At 46.4% G+C, this 27,678-nt stretch overlaps 1 protein-coding gene across 1 annotated transcript in view; it reads left to right on the forward strand.

Annotated features, from left to right (window-relative positions):
- cpped1 (calcineurin-like phosphoesterase domain containing 1) overlaps positions 1–27,678 on the forward strand; it is a 92,081-nt gene that overhangs the window by 41,401 nt on the left and 23,002 nt on the right. Inside the window, exon 5 of the mRNA XM_083635370.1 lies at positions 1,237–1,369. Within this exon, the coding sequence (XP_083491496.1) occupies positions 1,237–1,369 (133 nt within the window). The remainder of the gene's footprint in view (positions 1–1,236; positions 1,370–27,678) is intronic.

Below are 27,678 nucleotides of genomic sequence, written 5' to 3' on the forward strand. Positions count from 1 at the left end.
AGAGATTTTTTTTTTTTTTTTTTTTTTTTTCTGAAAAAATCCATAGATAAGACGCACCGTTATATAAGCCGCAGGGGCCAAAAAACGGGAAAAAAGCCGCGGCTTATAGTCCGGAATTTACGGTAGGTGTTAAGCAGGGTACGGTAATGTGTTATTTGATTCTAGACTGATTTATGTAGGTGTTAAGCAGGGTACTGTAATGTGTTATTTGATTCTAGGCTGATTTATGTAGGTGTTAAGCAGGGTACAGTAATGTGTTATTTGATTCTAGGCTGATTTATGTAGGTGTTAAGCAGGGTACAGTAATGTGTTATTTGATTCTAGACTGATTTATGTAGGTGTTAAGCAGGGTACAGTAATGTGTTATTTGATTCTAGACTGATTTATGTAGGTGTTAAGCAGGGTACAGTAATGTGTTATTTGATTCTAGACTGATTTATGTAGGTGTTAAGCAGGGTACGGTAATGTGTTATTTGATTCTAGGCTGATTTATGTAGGTGTTAAGCAGGGTACAGTGATGTGTTATTTGATTCTAGGCTGATTTATGTAGGTGTTAAGCAGGGTACGGTAATGTGTTATTTGATTCTAGGCTGATTTATGTAGGTGTTAAGCAGGGTACAGTAATGTGTTATTTGATTCTAGGCTGATTTATGTAGGTGTTAAGCAGGGTACGGTAATGTGTTATTTGATTCTAGGCTGATTTATGTAGGTGTTAAGCAGGGTACAGTAATGTGTTATTTGATTCTAGGCTGATTTATGTAGGTGTTAAGCAGGGTACAGTGATGTGTTATTTGATTCTAGGCTGATTTATGTAGGTGTTAAGCAGGGTACGGTAATGTGTTATTTGATTCTAGGCTGATTTATGTAGGTGTTAAGCAGGGTACAGTAATGTGTTATTTGATTCTAGGCTGATTTATGTAGGTGTTAAGCAGGGTACGGTAATGTGTTATTTGATTCTAGGCTGATTTATGTAGGTGTTAAGCAGGGTACAGTAATGTGTTATTTGATTCTAGACTGATTTATGTAGGTGTTAAGCAGGGTACGGTAATGTGTTATTTGATTCTAGCCTGATTTATGTATGCAGGGTACGGTAATGTGTTATTTTGCTACGACTGAGTAGTCTGGACTTTGTTCTTGTTGAGATAATGGCAGTCTGCTGCCATATAGGACAGAACCATTGGATTTGGTCGTTGGTGACCAGCGATGTATTTATCCCTCACATGTGTCTTGGTCCAGGAACCCAAACCCAAACATGTCCTGGTGTTCCAGCACATTCCTCTGTACCTGAAGAGCCCCGATGAGGACGACGACTACTTCAACCTGCAGGGGGCAGTCAGACACAACCTGCTGGACAGGTTCAAGAGGGCAGGTAAGGAGGGTAGGGAGGCCCCAATCAGGGGCTAGTTATAACATTTGTACTGGTCACACTGGCTTTCCTTACAATGAGCAGGTAGGGTGGTTGATGGACTCCCATCGGCTGTATGGGTTTCAAGCATGTGAAGTTCTGCTTACATCGCCTGATAACCAGACTGAATGGCCATTTCCTCACCGCTCCATTATCCAGTGTGAGATTGCCTTGTTTCTGTGTGGTTTATTTTCCCCAAATCAATCACTAGTGTCACGCTCGGATTGGTTAGTAGCCATGTTTGTCACATGTTTGCAGATGATATGTGCCTGACTTGAGGGCGGGGCCAAAGGACATTGAGCTAATGTTAAACTTAATAACTAACCACTAGCTGGGGTGCCGTGACACTAGTGACTGCCGCATTAAAGGAGAATTTCGTTTTTTTTTAACCTGGACCCATCTCCTGGCAATAATTATGATTTGGCCACTCACCCAGCGATGTCCGCGGCGTTTCTGGCCGTCCTAGCGTTGTTTTGAGATCAATAGCGTCCAAGTCAGTTGTAAAATGGAGCTGATTTGGGGCCAAGTGTGAGCCTGTCTTTCCTGCATCTAAATAGCTATTTTTATTCCCGTTTTCGCCACATGTCGTGGTAATGTGATCCCTCAACATCCACCAGAGTGATATTTCGCCCCAGGCCATTTCCTGGAGGCTCCCAGGGATCAAATTGCCCCAAACGTGATCTCGGTCACCAAGTCTCGTAAAGTCCCGCGATACTTTCCTGCCGACTGGCCAACTACAGGTAGGACGCTTTGCGGTGCTGGTTTTAGCGTAACCTATGTGGGGTTTGGCGTAACCTATGTGGGATTCGAAATAACAAGGGTATGCCAAACCCCACATAGGTTACGCTAAAACCACCACCGCAAAGCGTCCTACCTGTAGTTGGCCAGTCGGCAGGAAAGTATCGCGGGACTTTACGAGACTTGTCAAAATTAACTCAGAATGTCAAAATATAAGCGATGTGATGTATAGTTTTTGAGATATTAACGTTTGTTTGGCACAACTCATACTATTAACTGCCTCGGGGTTCCGCATTTCTGGGTGTCAAGGGACGTCACGCTGATTCGTCCTATAGACAAAAATATCCATTTTGCAAATATGGTGGTTAGGCGGGGATTTCAACAAATCTATTATGTCGAAACGGCAATGAAAAACCATTACACAAACGGTTCAAACTTTAGTCCCACGTTCCAAGGTACTTATTGGCTCAATGGTTTCTCCGAGCGAGCGAGAACAAGCCGTTGACTAGAGCCACACCAGACTCTGAATCGCCTGACCTGAAGAGTGTGCGGGACGTGATTCGGGAGAATGGAATCAGGCTAGGACAGCTAGGGCCAAAAATATTTATTTGTATGTTGTTTGACTAGAAGGTTCAAACTCTGAATCTAGATTCTCCCCTCCTTACCGCCACAGTAAAAGTGACTGATGAGATTTTGTTTGAAAAGTCAAGCAGTTGCCTCATCCATCACCCTGAAGACATTACTAACGTTGAATGCGATAACGGCTTTAGGCTGCTGTGATGTGATGTGGTGTTAACGTCTTGTCTTAAATCTCCTCAGCTGATGTTCCTGTTAAACATGTTCATTTCTTCGATAGCTAGCTGCAGCACAGTTAAGACCCCAGCCTAGAGGATTATCATATGCCATTAGCCTTCGCCACAGGAGGAGTCCCTGACACGCCTGCGCACGCACACACACACACACACACACACACACACACACACACACACACACACACACACACACACACCCACACCCACACACCCTCCCTGCAGGCCTAATTGAATTCATCAATCCATTTGCCCACTATATGGAGAATAATTTCACAATCAGAGCACAATATTGTAGGCTTATAAGAGTCTGATACAAGGTTATATAGGGCAGGGAAAACTCTTGCAAGGACACTAAGTCTTTTGGAAAAGGCTTTGGCTCAACTCACACACACTTGACACTATCTGAGCCGTTGGGTGCAGTTGATGGTCAGGACCTCTGGTGAGCACACGTGTAGTTGATGGTCAGGACCTCTGGTGAGCACACGTGTAGTTTATGGTCAGGACCTCTGGTGAGCACACGTGTAGTTGATGGTCAGGACCTCTGGTGAGCACACGTGTAGTTTATGGTCAGGACCTCTGGTGAGCACACGTGTAGTTGATGGTCAGGACCTCTGGTGAGCACACGTGTAGTTGATGGTCAGGACCTCTGGTGAGCACACGTGTAGTTGATGGTCAGGACCTCTGGTGAGCACACGTGTAGTTGATGGTCAGGACCTCTGGTGAGCACACGTGCCGCAATTCTCAATCGTGTCGTGTCAAGGTGACCGGCAGCCGGGGATGATATTAATTTCATTATCCAGCCATTATTCCAGCATGTATTTAACCACGTTGGCCCGTTCTGGTCCGATGACCCCTCTCTCTCTCATAATGGATTGCTCCTCCTCGGAAACGCTGGTTAAAGATTTAAAGGGCACATCCGTGCAGGCTTTTTTCTCCACGCGTGAGCGGAGAGGTGAGTATTAATGTATGTGCTATTCCATGCAGAACATGCTATACGACGTCTTCTTTTCTCATCCATACACTTGTTCACACATGTCCTGTCGGCAATTATAAATTCAGACTACGTACGGGGCATGTACATGGTCGTTAATTATTCATAGTAGACACGCCGCAGCTCACTGTGGCGCTACATATGGAACATGGTGTGTGTTTGTGTGTGTAGATGCTCCTTCAAGTGGGAGGGAATGAAGGGATTTGATTGAGGGCTGTCTGCATTTTTTCTACCAACGCTCTCTGCTCATCACTGAGGCGTACCCGCTGTCTCTACCCACCTGTCTCTACCCACCTGTCTCTACCCACCTGTCTCTACCCACCTGTCTCTACCCGCTGTCTCTACCCACCTGTCTCTACCCGCTGTCTCTACCCACCTGTCTCTACCCACCTGTCTCTACCCACCTGTCTCTACCCACCTGTCTCTACCCGCTGTCTCTACCCACCTGTCTCTACCCACCTGTCTCTACCCACCTGTCTCTACCCACCTGTCTCTACCCACCTGTCTCTACCCGCTGTCTCTACCCACCTGTCTCTACCCACCTGTCTCTACCCACCTGTCTCTACCCGCTGTCTCTACCCACCTGTCTCTACCCACCTGTCTCTACCCACCTGTCTCTACCCACCTGTCTCTACCCACCTGTCTCTACCCGCTGTCTCTACCCACCCATCCTCCATGGCTTCCCAGGATCCCATCCCTTACATAACTGTAATCTCTGCCATAATGAGACGGTCTATCAGCTAGATTGATCTGGAGTTTCTGCGTTCCCTCCCCCCCCTCCTTCCACTGCTCAGATGAGATGGAGAGAGAAGCTTTAGCCTTTGAAAAGCCTTTCCTTCAGGATGGAGAATGATGATGTTATGGTAACCGTTTGTTCAGACTGTTTTTCATGCCCTTGGACATTTTGTTCTTATGGGAAGAAGGGGGGAAATAGCACAGTCGTGTCATTGTTGCTCGCCCTGGATGGTGTCAGCTAAATGCATAAAAGCTGACAGAAAACTACACTTAAGGAAAAATTGAGGAGTGAACCCGAAACCTTTTTAACATCCTCTGATCTTTCGGGTTCCTCCTGCTGCTGCTCCTCTCATATTTCATTCCTCGTTCGTGCGCCCTCTGTGCGCTCCTTCATCTCCTTGTAGCGGGGGTGTCTTGGTGACTGATGCTGCAGGAATCTGTCTAGTGACTAGTCTAGTGGAGTCTGTCCTGGAGGCATGCTGTCGAAAGAGACACAATGTGATCATCCCAAGTTGCTGCGGCTGTATATCCCTATACTAGATAACCAGTCCCTCCAGGAAGTTGCAATTTTGGCATAGCAATAATTAATTAATTCAACCAATCTCAACCAATATTTTTTTGCAATTTTTCAATATTCCCGTGATTTTTCCGCAAAAATTGCAAAACAGGTTCCTCAACTTGCAATTTTGTCAGTTCCCGCAATTTTACCGCAAAAAAACACATAAATCTTCACAAATTGCATTGCAAGTTTTGAGAAAAGTTGCCATTAGGTAGTAGCAGGCGAGCAGGTAGCAGGGGTGAAAGTGGATTGGAGTTCTTGCCGGTACTATACTACTCAAATCTTCATCATTGTTCTCCCATTTTTGATGGTGCAGTAGCAGTGGTCTAATACATTCTCACCTCTAGTCGGGCATGTGATCATGTGATCATGTGATCATGTGATCAGCCGGCGGTATTTAGGGAGCTCTTGGGATACTTTTCCCTGATTGAAGTCGCTGAGTAAAACAACCAGGGAGTCCGGGTTTTTCTCTCCTCATTCATAATCTGATCAGCAAGCAAGCGTGGTGCCTCCTCTGTGTCGCTCTTTGGTGGTATGTACTGTAGACACCAATCAGAATGAATTAACTGAATTCACGTGGAGAGTAGAACGCGTTATATTTTATGATAAGTGTTTCAAATGAGGGAGAGCAGAACTGCAATCTGACTGACGCCACTGCACCAGGAACACAGACCTCTGCCTTTGTTTTTGCCAGAGAGTGTGGGGTTTGTGGAAACCGTCCTTCGACAGTGCTGGAGTTGAAATGCCCACCACGACAAAGCACAGGGCGGAAGCCATGGCACAGTCCCTGGGGCTGGTTGCACAAAACACCTTAAGTTAAGATTTTCCTTAAAGTCCGAGTTAAGGTTTCCATAAAATAAAATCGGTTGCACAAAACGCCCTTACAATAAGTCTTCTCCTTAAGGTGAAACATTTTAAGGAAACAGGAAAAGATTTAAGGGTGTTTTGTGCAACCGATTTTATTTGATGGAAACCTTAACTCGGACTGGAAAATCTTAACTCAAGGTGTTTTGTGCAACCGGCCCCTGGTCCTGTTCAGTAGCAGTTGGACTTCATCAGTCTTGTTACCAGGCAAACGGACATTGGAGAGGAGCAGCCTCGGCACTACACGTGCTTTGCATCATCATGGTTTTGACAATCGGCATATATAAAGCATTATCGGAAATTCTCCAATCTCGTATTTAGGCTGAAAATCTGCCGATTCCGATCGCTGGCCGATCAATCGGTGCATCCCTAATGTTCACAAATACAGTATATTCATTATAAACTGAATACAAAAACATGTACGGTAATAGTCCAGAGAGATAATCAAAACATAAATACCAGCAATTATCAGTCATATTTGTCAGCTTCCCAGGTAGGGGTGGGGAAAAAAGTATCAGTATCGCTTTCTTTTTAATCAATTGATCTTTCATCCCTGAATCGATGTAAAAAAACGCGACCTGGCACGCAGACCTGCTGCTGAAATAGTCCAGTGACCTGGCAAGCAGACCTGCTGCTGAAGACTTGGAGAAGTCAGCAAGTAAGTTGGACTAACGTCACAAGTTCTGAAAATGTGTGCCTTCGTTACTTATTCCAGCTAAACGGTATTGGTTGTTCATATTGTCTATGAAAGGCAGCTGTGCTCGGCTAACGTTAGCATTAGCGAGCGCTAACATTAGCGCTTTACAACCACAGTACAACCGATGCTGGAATGAGACATATTTTCAGAACTTACCACTTCAGTCCTACATCCTCGCTCACTTTCAAGTCATATCATCTTTTATTGCGGTCCGTTATTCCATGAGACTGGTGTGTTAGCCAGGTGTTATTCCATGAGACTGGTGTGTTAGCCAGGTGTTATTCTATGAGACTGGTGTGTTAGCCAGGTGTGTTAACAGGTGTGTTAGCCAGGTGTTATTCTATGTGACTGGTGTGTTAGCCAGGTGTTATTCCATGAGACTGGTGTGTTAGCCAGGTGTTATTCCATGAGACTGGTGTGTTAGCCAGGTGTTATTCTATGAGACTGGTGTGTTAGCCAGGTGTTATTCCATGAGACTGGTGTGTTAGCCAGGTGTGTTAACAGGTGTGTTAGCCAGGTGTTATTCTATGTGACTGGTGTGTTAGCCAGGTGTTATTCCATGAGACTGGTGTGTTAGCCAGGTGTGTTAACAGGTGTGTTAGCCAGGTGTTATTCCATGAGACTGGTGTGTTAGCCAGGTGTTATTCCATGAGACTGGTGTGTTAGCCAGGTGTTATTCTATGAGACTGGTGTGTTAGCCAGGTGTTATTCCATGAGACTGGTGTGTTAGCCAGGTGTTATTCCATGAGACTGGTGTGTTAGCCAGGTGTTATTCCATGAGACTGGTGTGTTAGCCAGGTGTTATTCTATGAGACTGGTGTGTTAGCCAGGTGTTATTGCATGAGACTGGTGTGTTAGCCAGGTGTGTTAACAGGTGTGTTAGCCAGGTGTTATTCTATGTGACTGGTGTGTTAGCCAGGTGTTATTCCATGAGACTGGTGTGTTAGCCAGGTGTGTTAACAGGTGTGTTAGCCAGGTGTTATTCCATGAGACTGGTGTGTTAGCCAGGTGTTATTCCCTTGAGACTGGTGTGTTAGCCAGGTGTTATTCTATGAGACTGGTGTGTTAGCCAGGTGTTATTCCATGAGACTGGTGTGTTAGCCAGGTGTTATTCTATGAGACTGGTGTGTTAGCCAGGTGTTATTCCATGAGACTGGTGTGTTAGCCAGGTGTTATTCTATGTGACTGGTGTGTTAGCCAGGTGTTATTCCATGAGACTGGTGTGTTAGCCAGGTGTTATTCCATGAGACTGGTGTGTTAGCCAGGTGTTATTCCATGAGACTGGTGTGTTAGCCAGGTGTTATTCTATGAGACTGGTGTGTTAGCCAGGGTTTATTCTATGAGACTGGTGTGTTAGCCAGGTGTTATTCCATGAGACTGGTGTGTTAGCCAGGTGTTATTCTATGAGACTGGTGTGTTAGCCAGGGAGCCCAGAGAGATTCAGCTCCAGCAGGCAGAGCAAGACTGCTGCGGCTGCCCTGCCGTGCCGGCCGGTTGCGGTGGACACCTTGGTCTCTTGTGATTGGTTAGGGAAGACCGAAGCCCGTCCCCTCATAGAAATGCTCAGAAGTGAGTGCAATCTCAGACGAAGAAGAAATTAGTTCATGAATTGACGATGCAGTCTGAATATCAGGCTAGCCCTCTCTCTCTCTCCCATGCATTCCTGTCTTTCTCTCTCACTATCTATCTGTCAAATGCCAAAAATAAATCTTAAAAAACAAAGTTGCTATGAAATCGTATCGTATTATCTAGGGGTGTCACAATATATCGTCCCACGAAATTTCGCGATAGTAAAACGTCACGATATGTATCGTTGAGATGAAATCTCATATCGTGATTTTTTTTTTTTTTTTTTTTTTTTTTTTTTTTTTTTTTAAATAGACAAAGAAACGTCTTTGTTTGTTGAAGTTCAATGTGTGGAAAGTAGTTCAGTTGAACAAGTCTCTGAAGAGACACATGAGAAGTTATACAGGAGAGAAACCATTCAATTGAGTTTCTGGCAAAACTGTTTACTTGACAGGAAAAACTGAAGATGCATAAAAAATAGACTAAGAAAAGTCTTGTTGTTTGAGTTTGAAGAAAAACTGAAGATGCATAATGAGAATTTATACTGCTGAGAAACCTTTTAGTTCAAAGTAAATCTAAGTGACGGTGTAACTCATTCTATTTCAAGATAAGCCTTATCTCCAATCTCATGTTTTTTCTAGTTGTTATTGTAATAACAATTTCCCACAACAGCATGTTTTGTATTTGTGCATTTCAAATAAAATACTACTTTTCCAGTCATATATTGTCATTATTCAAGTTTAAAAAAATATTGTTAAAATCGTATCGTATCGTATCGTTATCGTGAACCCAGTATCGTGATACGTATCGTATCGTGAACTGAGTGTATCGTGACACCCCTAGTATTATCGTATCGGCACCCAAGTTTCATTATAGTATTGAATCGGGAGATAAGCATATCATCCCAACCCTATTACCACGACAGTCCTACCCAAGTTCGATGACATTTGTTGGCATAACCCACCCAAATGAAATCACACAAACAAAAACAGGATTGATACATTCTCACCAAGACTGAACTGACAGTGTGTGTTGGTAGAGCTCCAAGTGAAATAGAAAAACACGGGTTGCGAGCACACTCAAAATGGATTAAAAACTCACTGGGTGCAGAGCGAGCAAAAGAGCTCTGAGAAGAGAGAAGCCAGCACTCCAAATGTCTTTTCGTATGATTTCATTAAATCATACGAAAAGACATTTGGAGTGCTGGCTTCTCTCTTCTCAGAGCTCCAAGTGAAACAGCATTTCATGAACCACTGTTTGATTGTTTTGCTTCCCTCTCTCCTGCTATGTTGTATGTATGCAAAATTGAAGAAGGAAATGTAGCAACTTGCGTTAAGTGGGATTTCCCTGCAGGGCGAGCAAGAAAGAGAGAGAGAGAGAGACGTGCTTTTTAGAGAACAGACGAGGGAGGAATTGCAGAACACTAGGATATGATGTTCTTTTCTGTATGTTCCAGGAGGGAGAGAGCGAGAGAGAGAGAGAATAAAACAGAGAGGGAGAGAGAGAGAGAGAGGTAGTGTGTGTTGTGTTTGTCTTCCTCTGTGTGAATGAAGGGGGGATATGTTTCTGCTCATCCATGGTAAATGATGTCTCCTCTGGACGTTGGCTGTGGTAATTCCGCCCCCTCTTTGCGTTGCGTTATTCACGCATCATCTCCCTCCCCTGTCGGCCTGTCCTCACCGCTGCAGCCTCTGGTCCCTGCAGCCTCTGGTCCCTGCAGCCTCTGGTCCCTGCAGCCTCTGATCCCTGCAGCCTCTGGTCCATGTAGCCTCTGGTCCCTGCTGGTCCCTGCAGCCTCTGGTCCCTGCAGCCTCTGGTCCCTGCAGCCTCTGGTCCCTGCAGCCTCTGGTCCCTGCAGCCTCTGGTCCCTGCAGCCTCTGGTCCCTGCAGCCTCTGATCCCTGCAGCCTCTGGTCCCTGCAGCCTCTGGTCCCTGCAGCCTCTGGTCCCTGCAGCCTCTGGTCCCTGCAGCCTCTGGTCCCTGCAGCCTCTGATCCCTGCAGCCTCTGGTCCCTGCAGCCTCTGATCCCTGCAGCCTCTGATCCCTGCAGCCTCTGGTCCCTGCAGCCTCTGATCCCTGCAGCCTCTGATCCCTGCAGCCTCTGATCCCTGCAGCCTCTGGTCCCTGCAGCCTCTGGTCCCTGCAGCCTCTGATCCCTGCAGCCTCTGGTCCATGTAGCCTCTGGTCCCTGCTGGTCCCTGCAGCCTCTGGTCCCTGCAGCCTCTGGTCCCTGCAGCCTCTGGTCCCTGCAGCCTCTGGTCCCTGCAGCCTCTGGTCCCTGCAGCCTCTGATCCCTGCAGCCTCTGGTCCCTGCAGCCTCTGGTCCCTGCAGCCTCTGGTCCCTGCAGCCTCTGGTCCCTGCAGCCTCTGGTCCCTGCAGCCTCTGGTCCCTGCAGCCTCTGGTCCCTGCAGCCTCTGATCCCTGCAGCCTCTGATCCCTGCAGCCTCTGGTCCCTGCAGCCTCTGATCCCTGCAGCCTCTGATCCCTGCAGCCTCTGATCCCTGCAGCCTCTGGTCCCTGCAGCCTCTGATCCCTGCAGCCTCTGGTCCCTGCAGCCTCTGGTCCCTGCAGCCTCTGATCCCCGCAGCCTCTGATCCCCGCAGCCTCTGATCCCCGCAGCCTCTGGTCCCCGCAGCCTCTGATCCCCGCAGCCTCTGATCCCCGCATCCTCTGGTCCCTGCAGCCTCTGGTCCCTGCAGCCTCTGATCCCTGCATCCTCTGGTCCCTGCAGCCTCTGGTCCCTGCAGCCTCTGATCCCTGCAGCCTCTGGTCCCTGGCCTCCAGATGGGCCCCTCCTGTACTCTGGTGGTCATTACTGTCATTACAGTAGCAGCCACATCATTAACCTCACACACACACACACACACACACGTGATTGCACTCTTATGGTGGCGCAGTCGGTAGCGCTGTCGCCTCACAGCTAGAAGGTCCTGAGTTCAATTCTCGCCTGGGACGCTGTGGGCGCTGGGGTTGTGACCCCCCCATATCTTCAGTGCCCACTGCCCAGGTGGGCTATCTCGTCGAAATGGCCTTTCTGTGTGGAGTTTGCATGTTCTCCCCGTGCTCCCCAGGGGGTTCCTCCGTACATAACCCCCCACTAAAAACATGCAGAAGATCGTCATCGCCATCCGACCAGTGACGACAACACCCGAAGTTGGTCCCCGGGCGCTGGAAAGAAAAAGCGACCACTGCTCCTGGCCTGCCCCTCAGAGGAAAGGACAAGCCTGGATGGGTTAAATGCAGAGGACAAATTTCACCGGCCACCGTCAGCATGAGTGTGTGTTTGTGGCCGCATGCATGTGTTGAAGTGTTCGTGTGACAATAAAAGACGGGCTTGTCCGTCTACTAACTGTGTTTAAAAAACTGTGTTTAAACTCTTCCCCTCAGAAAGATTTAAGGACACTGGCAATTAGTTTAATCTTGGCACAGATGAAGCCTAGTCTTAGCCTGGTGAAACCATACTCATTACAGATGAAGCCTAGTCTTAGCCTGGTGAAACCACACTGATCACATGAACTCTAGTCTTAGCCTGGTGAAACCACACTGATCACATGAACTCTAGTCTTAGCCTGGTGAAACCACACTGATCACATGAACTCTAGTCTTAGCCTGGTGAAACCATAATGATCACATGAACTCTAGTCTTAGCCTGGTGAAACCACACTGATCACATGAACTCTAGTCTTAGCCTGGTGAAACCATAATGATCACATGAACTCTAGTCTTAGCCTGGTGAAACCACACTGATCACATGAACTCTAGTCTTAGCCTGGTGAAACCACACTGATCACATGAACTCTAGTCTTAGCCTGGTGAAACCACACTGATCACATGAACTCTAGTCTTAGCCTGGTGAAACCACACTGATCACATGAACTCTAGTCTTAGCCTGGTGAAACCACACTGATCACATGAACTCTAGTCTTAGCCTGGTGAAACCATACTGATCACATGAACTCTAGTCTTAGCCTGGTGAAACCACACTGATCACATGAACTCTAGTCTTAGCCTGGTGAAACCACACTGATCACATGAACTCTAGTCTTAGCCTGGTGAAACCACACTGATCACATGAACTCTAGTCTTAGCCTGGTGAAACCACACTGATCACATGAACTCTAGTCTTAGCCTGGTGAAACCATAATGATCACATGAACTCTAGTCTTAGCCTGGTGAAACCATACTGATCACATGAACTCACATTCTGTTCTGTTCTGTTCTGCGGATCAATCTGCATTCTGTGGATCAGTGGGCGGGAGTATTTGCCTTGACAGACAAATGAATCACTGCCGATCTTTCGGAAAAGACTAAAGACACACCTTTTCAGGCTCCATCTGGGCCCTTCTTGATCTAACTTCGTTCTCTCTCTTTCTTAAAAAAAAAAAAAAACTAACCAACCTTGTACCACTAACCTAAACTTGTACCACTGTTCCTTCAGAAGTTGTAGTTGTCATAGACTGTGCTCCATAGTTGATTGCTCTATTGCTGACAAAAAATGTGTTATTGTAAGTCGCTTTGGATAAAAGCGTCTGCCAAATGACGTAATGTAATGTAATGTAATGTAATGTAATGACAGACAGCTCATTCAACCTATCAGCATCGCCAAATCCAGTCAGAAGAACATTTTTCCCACAGCGAAACTCCGCTGTTGCATCCTTGTGTTCTTGTTTAATTGTTGTTGTTGACTCTATTTCTGCAATAACTCGTTAGGAAGGACATGTCTATGCATTATTCTCTATGGAAAAATGACTCAACTTCTCTCTCGGTCTGTGTCTTAAATAAACACTTTCCAAATGAAAGTGATCTGTCTGGACAGCAGTGCAGTGATCTGTCTGGACAGCAGTGCAGTGATCTGTCTGGACAGCAGTGCAGTGATCTGTCTGCAGTGATCTGTCTGGGCAGCAGTGCAGTGATATGTCTGGACAGCAGTGCAGTGATATGTCTGGACAGCAGTGCAGTGATATGTCTGGACAGCAGTACAGTGATATGTCTGGACAGCAGTGCAGTGATCTGTCTGGACAGCAGTACAGTGATATGTCTGGACAGCAGTGCAGTGATCTGTCTGGACAGCAGTACAGTGATATGTCTGGACAGCAGTGCAGTGATCTGTCTGGACAGCAGTGCAGTGATCTGTCTGGACAGCAGTGCAGTGATATGTCTGGACAGCAGTACAGTGATATGTCTGGACAGCAGTGCAGTGATATGTCTGGGCAGCAGTGCAGTGATCTGTCTGCAGTGATCTGTCTGGACAGCAGTGCAGTGATATGTCTGGGCAGCAGTGCAGTGATCTGTCTGCAGTGATCTGTCTGGGCAGCAGTGCAGTGATATGTCTGGGCAGCAGTGCAGTGATCTGTCTGCAGTGATCTGTCTGGACAGCAGTGCAGTGATATGTCTGGGCAGCAGTGCAGTGATCTGTCTGCAGTGATCTGTCTGAACAGCAGTGCAGTGATATGTCTGGACAGCAGTGCAGTGATATGTCTGCAGTGATCTGTCTGGACAGCAGTGCAGTGATATGTCTGGGCAGCAGTGCAGTGATATGTCTGGACAGCAGTGCAGTGATATGTCTGGACAGCAGTGCAGTGATATGTCTGGACAGCAGTGCAGTGATATGTCTGGACAGCAGTGCAGTGATATGTCTGGACAGCAGTGCAGTTGATATGTCTGGACAGCAGTGCAGTGATCTGTCTGAACAGCAGTGTAGTGATATGTCTGGACAGCAGTGCAGTGATATGTCTGGGCAGCAGTGCAGTGATCTGTCTGCAGTGATCTGTCTGGGCAGCAGTGCAGTGATATGTCTGGACAGCAGTGCAGTGATATGTCTGGACAGCAGTGCAGTGATATGTCTGGACAGCAGTACAGTGATATGTCTGGACAGCAGTGCAGTGATCTGTCTGGACAGCAGTACAGTGATATGTCTGGACAGCAGTGCAGTGATCTGTCTGGACAGCAGTGCAGTGATCTGTCTGGACAGCAGTGCAGTGATATGTCTGGACAGCAGTACAGTGATATGTCTGGACAGCAGTGCAGTGATCTGTCTGGACAGCAGTGCAGTGATATGTCTGGACAGCAGTGCAGTGATCTGTCTGAACAGCAGTGTAGTGATATGTCTGGACAGCAGTGCAGTGATATGTCTGGGCAGCAGTGCAGTGATCTGTCTGCAGTGATCTGTCTGGGCAGCAGTGCAGTGATATGTCTGGGCAGCAGTGCAGTGATCTGTCTGCAGTGATCTGTCTGGACAGCAGTGCAGTGATATGTCTGGGCAGCAGTGCAGTGATCTGTCTGCAGTGATCTGTCTGAACAGCAGTGCAGTGATATGTCTGGACAGCAGTGCAGTGATATGTCTGCAGTGATCTGTCTGGACAGCAGTGCAGTGATATGTCTGGGCAGCAGTGCAGTGATATGTCTGGACAGCAGTGCAGTGATATGTCTGGACAGCAGTGCAGTGATATGTCTGGACAGCAGTGCAGTGATATGTCTGGACAGCAGTGCAGTGATATGTCTGGACAGCAGTGCAGTGATCTGTCTGGACAGCAGTGCAGTGATATGTCTGGACAGCAGTGCAGTGATCTGTCTGAACAGCAGTGTAGTGATATGTCTGGACAGCAGTGCAGTGATATGTCTGGACAGCAGTGCAGTGATATGTCTGGACAGCAGTGCAGTGATATGTCTGGGCAGCAGTGCAGTGATATGTCTGGGCAGCAGTGCAGTGATATGTCTGGACAGCAGTGCAGTGATATGTCTGGGCAGCAGTGCAGTGATATGTCTGGACAGCAGTGCAGTGATATGTCTGGGCAGCAGTGCAGTGATATGTCTGGACAGCAGTGCAGTGATATGTCTGGACAGCAGTGCAGTGATATGTCTGGACAGCAGTGCAGTGATCTGTCTGGACAGCAGTGCAGTGATCTGTCTGGACAGCAGTGCAGTGATATGTCTGGACAGCAGTGCAGTGATCTGTCTGAACAGCAGTGCAGTGATATGTCTGGACAGCAGTGCAGTGATATGTCTGGACAGCAGTGCAGTGATCTGTCTGGGCAGCAGTGCAGTGATCTGTCTGGACAGCAGTGCAGTGATATGTCTGGACAGCAGTGCAGTGATATGTCTGCAGTGATCTGTCTGGACAGCAGTGCAGTGATCTGTCTGGACAGCAGTGCAGTGATATGTCTGGACAGCAGTGCAGTGATATGTCTGCAGTGATCTGTCTGGACAGCAGTGTAGTGATATGTCTGCAGTGATATGTCTGGACAGCAGTGCAGTGATATGTCTGCAGTGATATGTCTGGGCAGCAGTGCAGTGATCTGTCTGGGCAGCAGTGCAGTGATCTGTCTGGACAGCAGTGCAGTGATATGTCTGGACAGCAGTGCAGTGATATGTCTGCAGTGATCTGTCTGGACAGCAGTGTAGTGATATGTCTGCAGTGATATGTCTGGACAGCAGTGCAGTGATATGTCTGCAGTGATATGTCTGGGCAGCAGTGCAGTGATCTGTCTGGGCAGCAGTGCAGTGATATGTCTGGGCAGCAGTGCAGTGATATGTCTGGGCAGCAGTGCAGTGCTCTGTCTGGACAGCAGTGCAGTGATCTGTCTGGGCAGCAGTGCAGTGATCTGTCTGGGCAGCAGTGCAGTGATCTGTCTGGACAGCAGTGCAGTGATATGTCTGGACAGCAGTGCAGTGATCTATCTGGGCAGCAGTGCAGTGATATGTCTGGACAGCAGTGCAGTGATCTATCTGGGCAGCAGTGCAGTGATATGTCTGGACAGCAGTGCAGTGATATGTCTGGACAGCAGTGCAGTGAGATGTCTGGACAGCAGTACAGTGATCTGTCTGGACAGCAGTGCAGTGATATGTCTTGTCCTGCCTGGCTTCAACATACTGACACTTATTTCTAGATCATTCCTGAAGCAAGTGAAGCTGAATGGAAACAAGTGGAGCTACAGTATCTAGTAATAGGCCAGTAAATCTGTGACAAAAAATACCTAACTGAGTACAAATTGATACAAAAGGTCCCCCCCCCCCCCCCCCCGATCCAATTTTTATCCCCCATTAGTGCTAATTTCTTTATCCTGGTTGCTACTCCACCCTCTGCCGATCTGGGGAGAGCCGAAACTGGCTCCATGCTTCCTCCGAGACATGGGCAGTTAGCCAGCCGCTTCTTTTCACCTGACAGGGGAAGCTTCACCGGTAGGACATAGCACGTGGGAGGTTCACGCTATTCCAACCAGTTCCCCTCCCTCTGAACAGGCGCCCTTAACGACCAGAGGAGGAACCACATTAGCAACCAGGATATTGCATGTTTTGGTGAAGGGGGTTCCTATATGAAGGAAACCCCCGGGAGGCACGGGGAGAACATGCAAACTCCACACAGAAAGGCCCTTTTGACGACGGGTGGTGGGCACTCGAGGACATGCGAATGGGCACGCATTCCTTCAGCGTTGACAGCGTCCCAGGTGGGAATCGAACCCAGGACCTTCGAGCTGTGAGGCGACAGCGCTTACCACTGCACCACTGTACCCCCGCAAAAGCAGTGCAGTGCCACAAAAGGTTTTTCAATGGATTCTGGTACCATTGGGCATATTAAATAACACTAAGGTCGCTTTCACATAATCAGCTGGTGGACTCGGTGTGATCCAGGGGGGTGAAGTTGCAACATTGTTGCATTTTTCATTTGGTCTGGTTCACTTTCACACAGCAATTTGTCACAAGCGCAGCAAACTTTCTAAACAATGTCACGTGGTGGAAACAGTCATCTATTGGACAGAATAGAGAAGGGAAATCTCTCCTCTCTTCAGCAGGCTTCTTGCCTGGCTGAGGGCTGACTGAACAACACAAGTGAATCCGCAACACACAAACCATGGAGCAACACCACCTATGATATTTGGATTTCTGGTTTCACTTTGGTGTTACTATCAAATAAATAATTTACAAGAATGTGCCCAATATGAGCAACAGATGAGGCAGCGACCTGTTAAACATTTCATTCTGCAGATGAGATGAGTATCTGAGGAAATGAACTCTGGCGCGTTTAAAGCGGACCAAACAGCTTATGTGAAAGCGACCTAAAAGTCTACCCAAAGGAGAATTAACAAAAGGGATAGTTTTCAAGATGGTGTCCCAGATGGAGCTTAAAATGGCTATATCCCAATTACTATTCAACCTAGAAAGGTGGTTTTGGTGTCTAACGGCCACATTCCACTAGGTCCGTGTTCGGTCCGTCTGCGCTGCGGTACGGCTTCGGAGCCGATACGTTTCCACTCTAATCATTGTGTCACCTCCCACCTACTCCGCTGCGTTGCGTGTCTACTCCGTCCCAGCTCTGACGATCCGGAGCTCTCCGAAAAAGATACACAAGGCTTCTATTTTTCACGGATGTCGGAGCAAAGCTGCAGCAAGTTGGGCGGAGCCAGGCATGGAGTCAGTCAACAGGGCAGAGGTGTTTACAGCATTCAATATCAAGCCAGAGGACAAACATGTATGAGGAACACGCACACACGCACATCCCACCCCATCCCACCATCCTCTCCCCCCACCCAAACCCCCCGCCTTGTTACACCCTATCTTGCACCCTCCTCCCCCTCACCCCTGTTTTCCTCGGATACATCCATAACTGGCGCTGTATTCCCCCCTGCCTTTAACCCAGCCGTCAGTATTGGAGCAGTTTCGGCCTGTAATCCCTGTACATTTTCGACAAATGGATTGTACCTGTATAATATTGAAGTGTGCCTTGTTACTCGTTCAAAACAGTAATAATGTTTCCATGTTTGCTAATCTGAGTAAATTTTGAAACCATTACTGCCGGCAGTATATATGTGTGTATGTATGTGTTGGAGAAAAATATAAGTTCCATTGGCATTTCCCAATAAGCTATTTGCATACACATAATTAATGCTATGAGTCATTAGTCCCTTTGCATTGGCCCATGACATTTCACCCCATTTCACCCATAGCAGGGACTGCTCCAATTGCTGAAACCTTGGACAGTGCATCAAGTCCCATAACAATTGATAACAGTCTCTCAGTCAGACAGGCAGCCCTGTAGGCTCCAAGTCAAGTCATCACCCCCTCCTCTCTGCCTTTTCCTCCTCCTCTTCTTTTTACAGTATAAAGCATATGTTCACTGTCGGCCATTGGCTGAATATTTGACTCTGTACATCGATCAGACATGTGTACATTGAGATTCATGCCCTCTGTCAATATGCATATTGCAGAGAATATTGTATTAAATATACTTTTATGTTAAACAGTCCTGGACTCAAGGCTTCAATTAATTTGGTTAGATAAGCTGTTAATTATCACATTTAGCGGATGTAAAGAATAGATTTTATTCTCTATCAGTATGTATGTATGTATGTTTGTATTGTATGTAGGTATGTCCATGTATGTCTTGTTTGTTTCGGGGACAACGGATGGAAATTAGCCTCATGCCACGTGCAACGTGCTCGAGCCTCGTGCTCGAGTCTCGTGCTAAATCCGGCAATTTTTACACTCTGATTATGTTCTTTGTGTCCATTCATTTTGCACTGTCCCGTCCAAATAAACAAATCAAAGTCAAAGTCAAAGAAAAGTTAATCATTGAAGTGGAAAACCACAAAATAATATCAGTGTTTCCCATACATAAAGGAATTTGTGGCGGGCCGCCACAATAATATTTTGACCGCCACAATAAGATGTTTACAGTGCACCTGAACGCAACATGCAAGATATCCGCTGAATAAGTGTCCAATAAATGTTCATGTCATTCTGGCCAATACTTCTGTTATAGCATTTCAGTCTGGAATATGGAATATCTTTCAATAATCTATGATTTAGCTGCTAAATTGTCAAATACCGCCATCTGCTCGCTACCCAGGCACTTATGTATGTACTTAACCTAACTAACTTAACCTAACTATCCGGTGTGCACAACACTGTCAGCCTAAACTCCGGCTGACACCCCAAAAACCTACAATCCGCTACAGAAAAATGTATATTGTTTGTTTATTAACTGGCCCCTCGCCTTCTATCATTTCACGAAAGTGGCAAAGCAAGTTGAGTATCCCTGACCTATAGGGAGAAATTTAGTTTGTCATTGTAAACCCACAGCACAGTAATGATGACATGTTCTTCATAGATCTAGCCTTTTAATTTTGCTCTTAAGCTTTCTCAAAGTACACCAAATTCATGCATTTTACTTTAAAATGTTTAAAAAAATATCGCGGGGGGGCATGTCCCCGCACCCCCCTAGGGGGTCTGCGGTCCCCCACCACAAATACTCAAAATCCTGTGGGAAACACTGAATATGACACGACACATCCTTTTTACAAGGACAACACCAAGCAAGTCCACCCCTCCTCTGCTTCTCCAGTTGGGAACAATGATCTTCTGCCTGTTTGTTGTTGTATTTATCCCACATACAAATTGTCTCGCGCGATTTCACCGCGAGAACTTGTCGGTCTCGTCACTCTAGCTGTCTGGCGGAGCGGAGCCGTGACGTGCTCTGCACGCAGCCGGTTAGTGTTGGCGGAGCACAGAGCACGCAACGCAAATGCAACCAGTGCGATTCCCCAGTGACCCTAGGTTTTATGGCTCAAGGAATACAACTGAATTAGTGAAATTAACTTCAGTTAATTATTTATTGACAAATCCAAGATGGCGTCCCAAGAGGTGCCCCCAAATTCCGGTGAATAGGGTACATTTTTTAACTATTATGTATCATCATGAAACTTCCCCAGTTGATTACTTACATTAAGAAAAAAAAAATGTATTACAAGTTTTCTGAAATTTCTAACCCATTAGGCCAGTCAATAATGGGGGAAAAACAGAGCAACTAACCCTCCACAAATTAATACAAACGTTTTTTCAATGGATTCTGGTACTATTGGGCATGTTAAATAACATAGTAAAAGTCTACCAAAATGAAAATTCCGGAAAGGGGTCATTTTCAAGATGGTGGATAGCCATTTCAAGCTCCCGGCAGTCGCCATCTTGAAAACGACCACTTTCCAAAATGTTCCTTTGGCTAGACTTTTAGTATGTTATTTAACCTACCCAATGGTAATATAATTAATTGAAAACCCCTTTGTATGAATTTGTTCTCGGTTAGGCATTTTTCCCCACAGATTTACTGGCCTAAGTTTCTCTTGGTTTAAGAAAAGTAAGATTTGAAGGCTGAATATGAGATTAATGATTTAAGATTGACATTTTTTGCAGTGTAAGCGATTGCCAAGGAAGAGTCAATCTATCTTTGTCTGTTTGCACAATTAGCTGTCATGTGTATGCCTGTAAGACAAATTGCTATTGCTATTCCAACAATTTACCATTTCCATGTTCTACAGTAAGAGCTTTGAGGAACCTTTTAAAGGAAGGTTTTTGCCAATTTTCAACCCACTTTGTATCATTATAATTTCGGTAATATAAGCAGATGGACAGTGCTTACCATCTCTGACTATATCTATCTATATCCATCTTCTTTTCCACGCCGAGAAATATCATTTTTTCTGCCTGCAGAGACTCAGCCCCCGCCAGCTGGTATGACTCATTAAGGCTCGTTAAGGCTCTCAATGCGATTCTCCGTGGAGTGTGCATACAGAAAAAAGAAAAAGAAAGTATAACAGCCGCCCTCAAGCAACATCTGTTCACTTCTGCGTCCAGAATGTCTAGAATGACCCTGATACGGAAGTGCCTGGAATAAACTGCAGAGCTCTCACCGTAGGAAAACATGAAGACAAGGTAAAGGCTGTGCATCATATTACTGACATTGTAATGATACAATTAATCTTTTTTTACAACCTGGACCTTATTTCCAGTTGGATTTATGTTTTACAAGTCACCCTGAACAGAATTTTCTGAAAATAAAGCATTATAGAGCTAGAACGGCCTGAAACAGCGGCTGTAGGGGGACCTGCTAAGCGACATTAACGTCCTGTAAATTGTTATTTTCTGCCACACACCAGCTCATATCCTTATTATATCATAGAGACTAGGGATGCAAACACTGAATCGAAATGCACTCGATCTATCAAACAACGTGTAGTCTCATATTACATTCTTGCTGTCAGGAAAATGGTGTATTTTCAAAGCATGTTTCAATGAGCATGCCACCCAGCACAATATACCTACATGTATGACCAGGCAGTCATCTCCATGTCTGCAAAGAGAGGACAAAGAGACGAAAACGGCACCTTTTGCAAATATAAAGCGGGCGAAGTGAACAGAAAGGAGAAAATAATGCCACCTGCAAACGCTGTAATTCTGTGTAACGTTACACATACAACACAACAACCGCAACGCTCGACCACTGGCTCCTCATCTCATCTGCATCAACGTGGCAGCATCAGCTCTGCTTGCGAGGAACAGCTGCGATGCAGTTTAAAGTGAGTTGTAGCCACATATATGCAGCTTAAAGCCGACACAACGTGTTTCTATCTAGGCTTCTACGTTTTTATATGTTTCACAGGCTATGCAATGCTGTGGGAATATGCAATATGTTGCTGCTGTGGAAATGAAGCATTTTATTGAGCAAAAACAAGACACATTTGGTATTGTTTGGTAAATCTAGCATTTTAATTAATTGATTGCTTGCTCGTTAACGTTACCAATGATCAATTCAGGAATTTGCTTACAATTTGCATCCTTAATAGAGACATTGAGAAAATGAACAGTGCATTGACCTTGCTGCAGCCAGCGGGTTCACCCTGTCTCTGTCTGCTGTCCTTCACATTGGTACAGAAGATAGAAGTAGCGCTGCATTCAACCAAAGAAAATCTTGGTCAACCAAAATTCGATCAACTCATCAACCAATCGATTGGTCGAGTGCCCAGCAGCAGAACGGAAGCCTTGGAAGTTGACTTGTAGTCTCTGTGCATCTCTCTGCTCCTTGGGGTGAGGTCTCTCCGGGTGACATCTCTCCTTAAGCCGTCGTCATGCTGTGTTACATCTTCCTGGAGGTCGGTTTCGTCTACCAACCATACCGCCAAGATGCCCAGCTAGATGACTGTGGTCTGAGCTGTTGGGATCGATGTCCACCATGCCTACCTGGTCGGGGAGGAACCTCGTGGCGGGCTCGGAGGAGCCAGCCAGGAAGTGGTCCACTGGCAGCTGGGAGTTGATGAGCCGTGTCACTAGCTGTGTTTCCATTACAGTTTTTCGCAAAAGAATTGCGATATTTCTACAACTTCGACAATGTACAATTGCGACTTGTAGGCGTTTCCATTGAAGTTGCGTTTGAGTGATTCCCCGTTGCAGCAGCTGCCACAGTGATTACGCACGGGGATCTGCCCCATATCCCGTCCCCTGCATGCTCAAATCCAACCAATGGTCAATGCAAATCCCAACATGAAGTTACAATGCATATAAACGAGCCTGATTATCAATTCAAAAGAAAATGAGTCGCAAAATGTTGCTGGCTGCGTGAATGCAGTCAGCGCGACAGGCAGAGGAAAAAAGGTAGCCTAATAGCCTACAACTGGTCCGATTTAGAGATGGAGGGGGGAAAAGGCTGATTTGGTTCTATAATTGCACCTGAAACGTGTGCAATGTATTAGCCTACTCACAGTCACTGTATTCACTTCAGACAGCACCACCGCACCAGTGTGTGCTTTTCATCCTCTCATCTCGCCGCTGTGCCAAATGCGCGCACACAGGCAGCCTGCTGTCACCATGGACCGATTTCTGCCATTAAACATTATCTAATTTGCCCGGCTACGCTTTTGCATAACACTCGTCTTTCTGCTAGGTAGCGTTGCTTCAAAGTTTTCCACTTGCTGCGGAGGTTTTGACACGGCTATCGAACCTTACTTACCAAACTTATTTTCCGCTCCTTTTCCAAGGGATAATATGGGTCACATGACGTGCAAATGCGAAAAATGTGTTTCCATTACACTTTTGCGATAAACTTCTATATCGACACGTCTGAAAAACCACCTCATGAGAGCGAAAAAACTTTTTGCGATATTTGGGAGGTTTTTCGAAATTCACGTGTTTCCATTACCCAATTTCTATTGCGATATTTAGATTTTGCGCATTTCTGAGGGTAATGGAAACACAACTAGTGAAGGGTTGATTGGAAGTTGTAGCTTCCACTTATTATGTGTTAGATTGTTTAAATTGGAACTCGCCACTAGGGGTCGGACAAAATGTAAATATCGATACTCACGATATCGCGATATTTCTACTTGCAATATGTTATCGATACACTAGCGCCAAGTATCGATATTTTAATAAAATATGCAGGATTTTAAACTGATTTCCCGCAGCCATTTTGATAAACAGAGTCACTACTTAGGGTTGTCAAAAATATTGATACTTCGGTACTTACTCTTCTGTACTAAACATTTTAAATGGATACAATACTCCTTTGCTACAGTATCGAGTTTATCGATACCAGCAGCGCTTCCTCTGCCTCCTCCACACACACACACACACACACACCTAGCCCCGCTGCAGCTCAGCCCCTCCCTCCTCTCAACGTGCTCCGGCCAGCTTGTTGTTGTCTTGACCGCATGGTGGTCGCTAGCAAAACAGTGTGCGCTTCCCGAAGGAAGGAGTCTTGTCAACATGGTAGCAAATCCTATGCGACCAATTTTCCTCTATAAGGAATTTCAAGAGGTAAGCTCCCGTTCTAACGTTATTGAAGCACATTAATCATAAACGGTAAGTAACGTAACGTGACCCCAGCATTAGCCGTTGTCTTCTGTGTTTGCCGACTCTACGTGAAACTGTTTGTCGCTGCCTGCAGGAATGCACTGAATGCCAGCTTAAGGCCAGGACCCCTTCTGCGCCTATCGATGGGGCGGCCCAGTGCTTGATTGATTGATACATCCCGGACGAAATACCAGAGGGCGTGGCCTAACATCTCAACGAGCCTAGCGCTCCAGCCCCCTCAGACCAGCTAAGGGGCCAACCTGCAGTCCAGCCTTCAATGGACCTACTTCTGCGCCACCCAGTTCACAACCTTCAGTGACTTCATCAATGCCACCGAAGATGCCATGAGGATACACCAGTAGCTGAGGAGGAACTAAAGGGCGGCTGTACCAAAGGCCCTCTCATACCGAGCGATGAGACCATACACATTGGAACACCCATGGGCCGGATGCGAACTGGTGACCTAATGAACCGATGTCATGGACTGGACCACCGTCATTGGTGCCACTCAACTGTCAGTTCATCGATGATGTCTCTGCGAGTGTGAGGTCATTGATGATGTCATAAGCAGTTGTGATGTCATCGGTGATGTCATACACGTCAAGACATAAATATTAAGCAATGTCTAGTCTTTTTTCTGTGTTGTTCGACTGCTACGTACTTGATCGGCTGCCTTACCTCACTCAGCCTGTTTGCTCCAATAAAGCTTGGAAGACATCTCTGTGATTCTAACCAATCACCTGTGGTGAGTTCCTATTTAAATAATCCAGCACATAATAAGCGGAAGCTACAACTTCCCTTCGAGCCGCTGCGTGGCAGAAAATTAGCTATACAGGATGTAAATGTACGCATAGCAGGTACTCCTACGGCTTTAGTTTTAGGCCGTTCTTTAGGTTGTAAAAAACTGGAATTCTCCTTTTAACTCATTGAGTGCCAAGGACGGACATGTTCGTCATTTCAATTAGTAACGTAGAGTGCCAAGGACGGACATGTTCGTCAATTGCGTTTTTTGACGGTGGGGCGTCGATCAAAGCCTTCTGCCTCTGATGTACAAATATTATAGCTATTGGATGTGTCTAACCTATTTTACAGAACCCTTAGGTGGCGACAGTGCTCTCCACATAACAGAAAGGCAAGGAAAAAACAAAGAAGAAGTCGTTATGGAAACGGAAATCGCATCGCATCCGTATGCATCGATATGCTGAAGCACGTTACTGCAGCTGTGCCTGCAGCAGCCAATCTGCTCCCACAATTGAGCCGCTCCGTGTCGGTTGCGACAGCAAATCCGCACATCCACACCGTGGAGTTGTTATTATTCAACTGGAAGCATCGTTGCCGGTGACAAACACACGCGGAACGCTGTAAAAAAGCAGGATGTCTAGCACCCTTCACTGTGCGCACAGCAAACTCAGCAGAGAGCCACCACAGACAGGAGGAGGAGTGTGCAGTTGAGGCGAGGCGGGGCGGGGCGGGGGGGGGGGGGGGGGGAGGGGGCACGCAGAGCAGCACACACACAACACCCAGACAGACCCAGGCAGCAGGACAGGATTGACAAACGCAAGCCAGAATATCCGATGCCCACCAGCAGCAAATGAAGACCAGCAAGAAGCTGCAACCAGCAGCGCACGCAGGGGCCAGCGCTGCTGGTTGTAGCTAAAAAATATTATTCTGCCAAACAGAATTCCCTGGCCTTCACTGTTTTATTGAAGGAAATTATTTTTGAGGTGTGACTACATTAGAAAAGATTAGCTTCAGAGTCAGTGATGTGCTTGAAATGTTTAATTTCACAAAAGGCCAATTATCTCAGCTTCTAGAAAAAAATTGCTGTTTCTGGATGAATCAAGCTATCTTCTCCGGCTCATAACTAAAGAACGGAAAATGGGATCAATAAACTTTTTTTTGCAGATGATAGAATAGAGTCTCATCGTTCTTTGTGCGTGTTCAGTGTTTACATAGTAATATCACACAATATTCTGTGGGCCTCGAGAAATCACTGAAAACGCTCTGAAACTCTGGCACTGGGAGCATCCGTCCTCCAAAAGTGGCTGGCACTCAATGAGTTAAAGGGATAGGCCAACATTTTTGGAGAATCGCCTATTTGCCATATTCCCAATAGTATAACTAGCATAGTAAGCTGCCTACCCCCTGTTCAGTCACCCAAAATACACATTGCAACAGCGCCAGAAACACTCACATCTACATGTTGTGACTCGTGTACTCACCAATAATCCAAAGTTAAAGGAAATGGTCATTTTCAAAGTAAATCCATAGCGAGAACTAACAAAGAGGGTTCCCTCTCTAACCAAAGTGACTTCCTCGCCTGAGGCACATGTATGATCGCTTCCCATAACTTTGGATCATTATTTCATCGTGTGGTGAGTACACGAGGGGGGGGGGGGGGGAGTACACGAGTACTGCCCCCTCCCCCCCCCCCCCCCGCAGTAGGGTTCTTCCTGGTTTCCTTTGGATCTTAGAAGAACCCCAGCTGAACCCCTAGTTTTCTATCTCCAATGGTGATTTGAGCATAGCGACACAGAAGTCTGGCAACAGGGAAAAGTGAAATTGGACAGCTTGTCTACTAATTCCAATTCCACAGAAAGCGGGCTTGAAATGGGATAGCTGGATGTCGTACAGATGTCTCCTTGGCATCAAATCAGTCCTCATAAGCAAGTAACACAATGTGAGACCGTGCCGTTTGTAACCGCACTCTGTGACAACTGTGCAGTCGCTTGACTAGTAACAGGGGATTTGGCTCCAAATGTGTGGGGTTGTTATTGCTGCTGTTGGGTTTTCCTGGCCCCCCTCCACTACACCCACATGGAAATGGAGAATGCAGGCCCCTGCAGACAAAGAAATACGTTTAATTGAATTTCCCTCAGTGAGGTATTTTTCATTTCTCTCCCCTACCTCTTCCTCTCATATGATTTGCGTGTGTTTATATATTGTGTGTGTGTGTGTGTGTGTGTGTGTGTGTGTGTGTGTGTGTGTGTGTGTGTGCGCGCGCGCGCGTGTGCTTTGTACTTGTTTATGTCCTTGCGCGTGCTTGCGTTTGCATAGAAATCTGTACGCAGTGATGTGTCTGCATGCATGATATATTCCGGGGGGTTAGCGTATATGTTATCGCAGCACACCAGCTGCACATGGGAAAGGTGCGACACCAATTAGTGTTCCCCTGGCTCATCGGAGCGCGCTTCCACCCTGGGAACTGCCGAGTGCCTCCCGGCTCATCTTCACAATACACTGGCTCTCTGTGATCACCCCCTCCTGGGCAAGTAAAGGAACTCACAAATCCTGTTTTTAATTGCACAAGCAATTACTATGGTTTCTGATTTGACATTGATTGGGTTGATATCAAATCTTTCCTTTAATCGCCCGCTTGCTCTCTGTGTTTAATATCTCTTGTTAGACCGAGCCAAGCAGCCTGATTGGTCAAAGACAGATTCCAACTGTGCTGATAATTCGGTACTTTATGGGTTGCTATGCCAACTCTTATGGTAACCAGGCAACTAGATAACAACCTTTTGTGTTCTCAGAATTTTTATTATAATTTTTATTTCCTACATGGGAGGCAACTTTCCTCTCATGGGAGACAACTCTGATTATTGGTACTTCTGTACTGGCTCATCACTGTCATACCCCATAACCACAGTAAATAACTTGCTCCAGGTTTTATTGTTATGCACCCCCACACCCCC

Source organism: Poromitra crassiceps, assembly GCF_964638095.1.
Source record: "Poromitra crassiceps genome assembly, chromosome: 4".
Lineage (NCBI taxonomy): Eukaryota > Metazoa > Chordata > Actinopteri > Beryciformes > Melamphaidae > Poromitra > Poromitra crassiceps.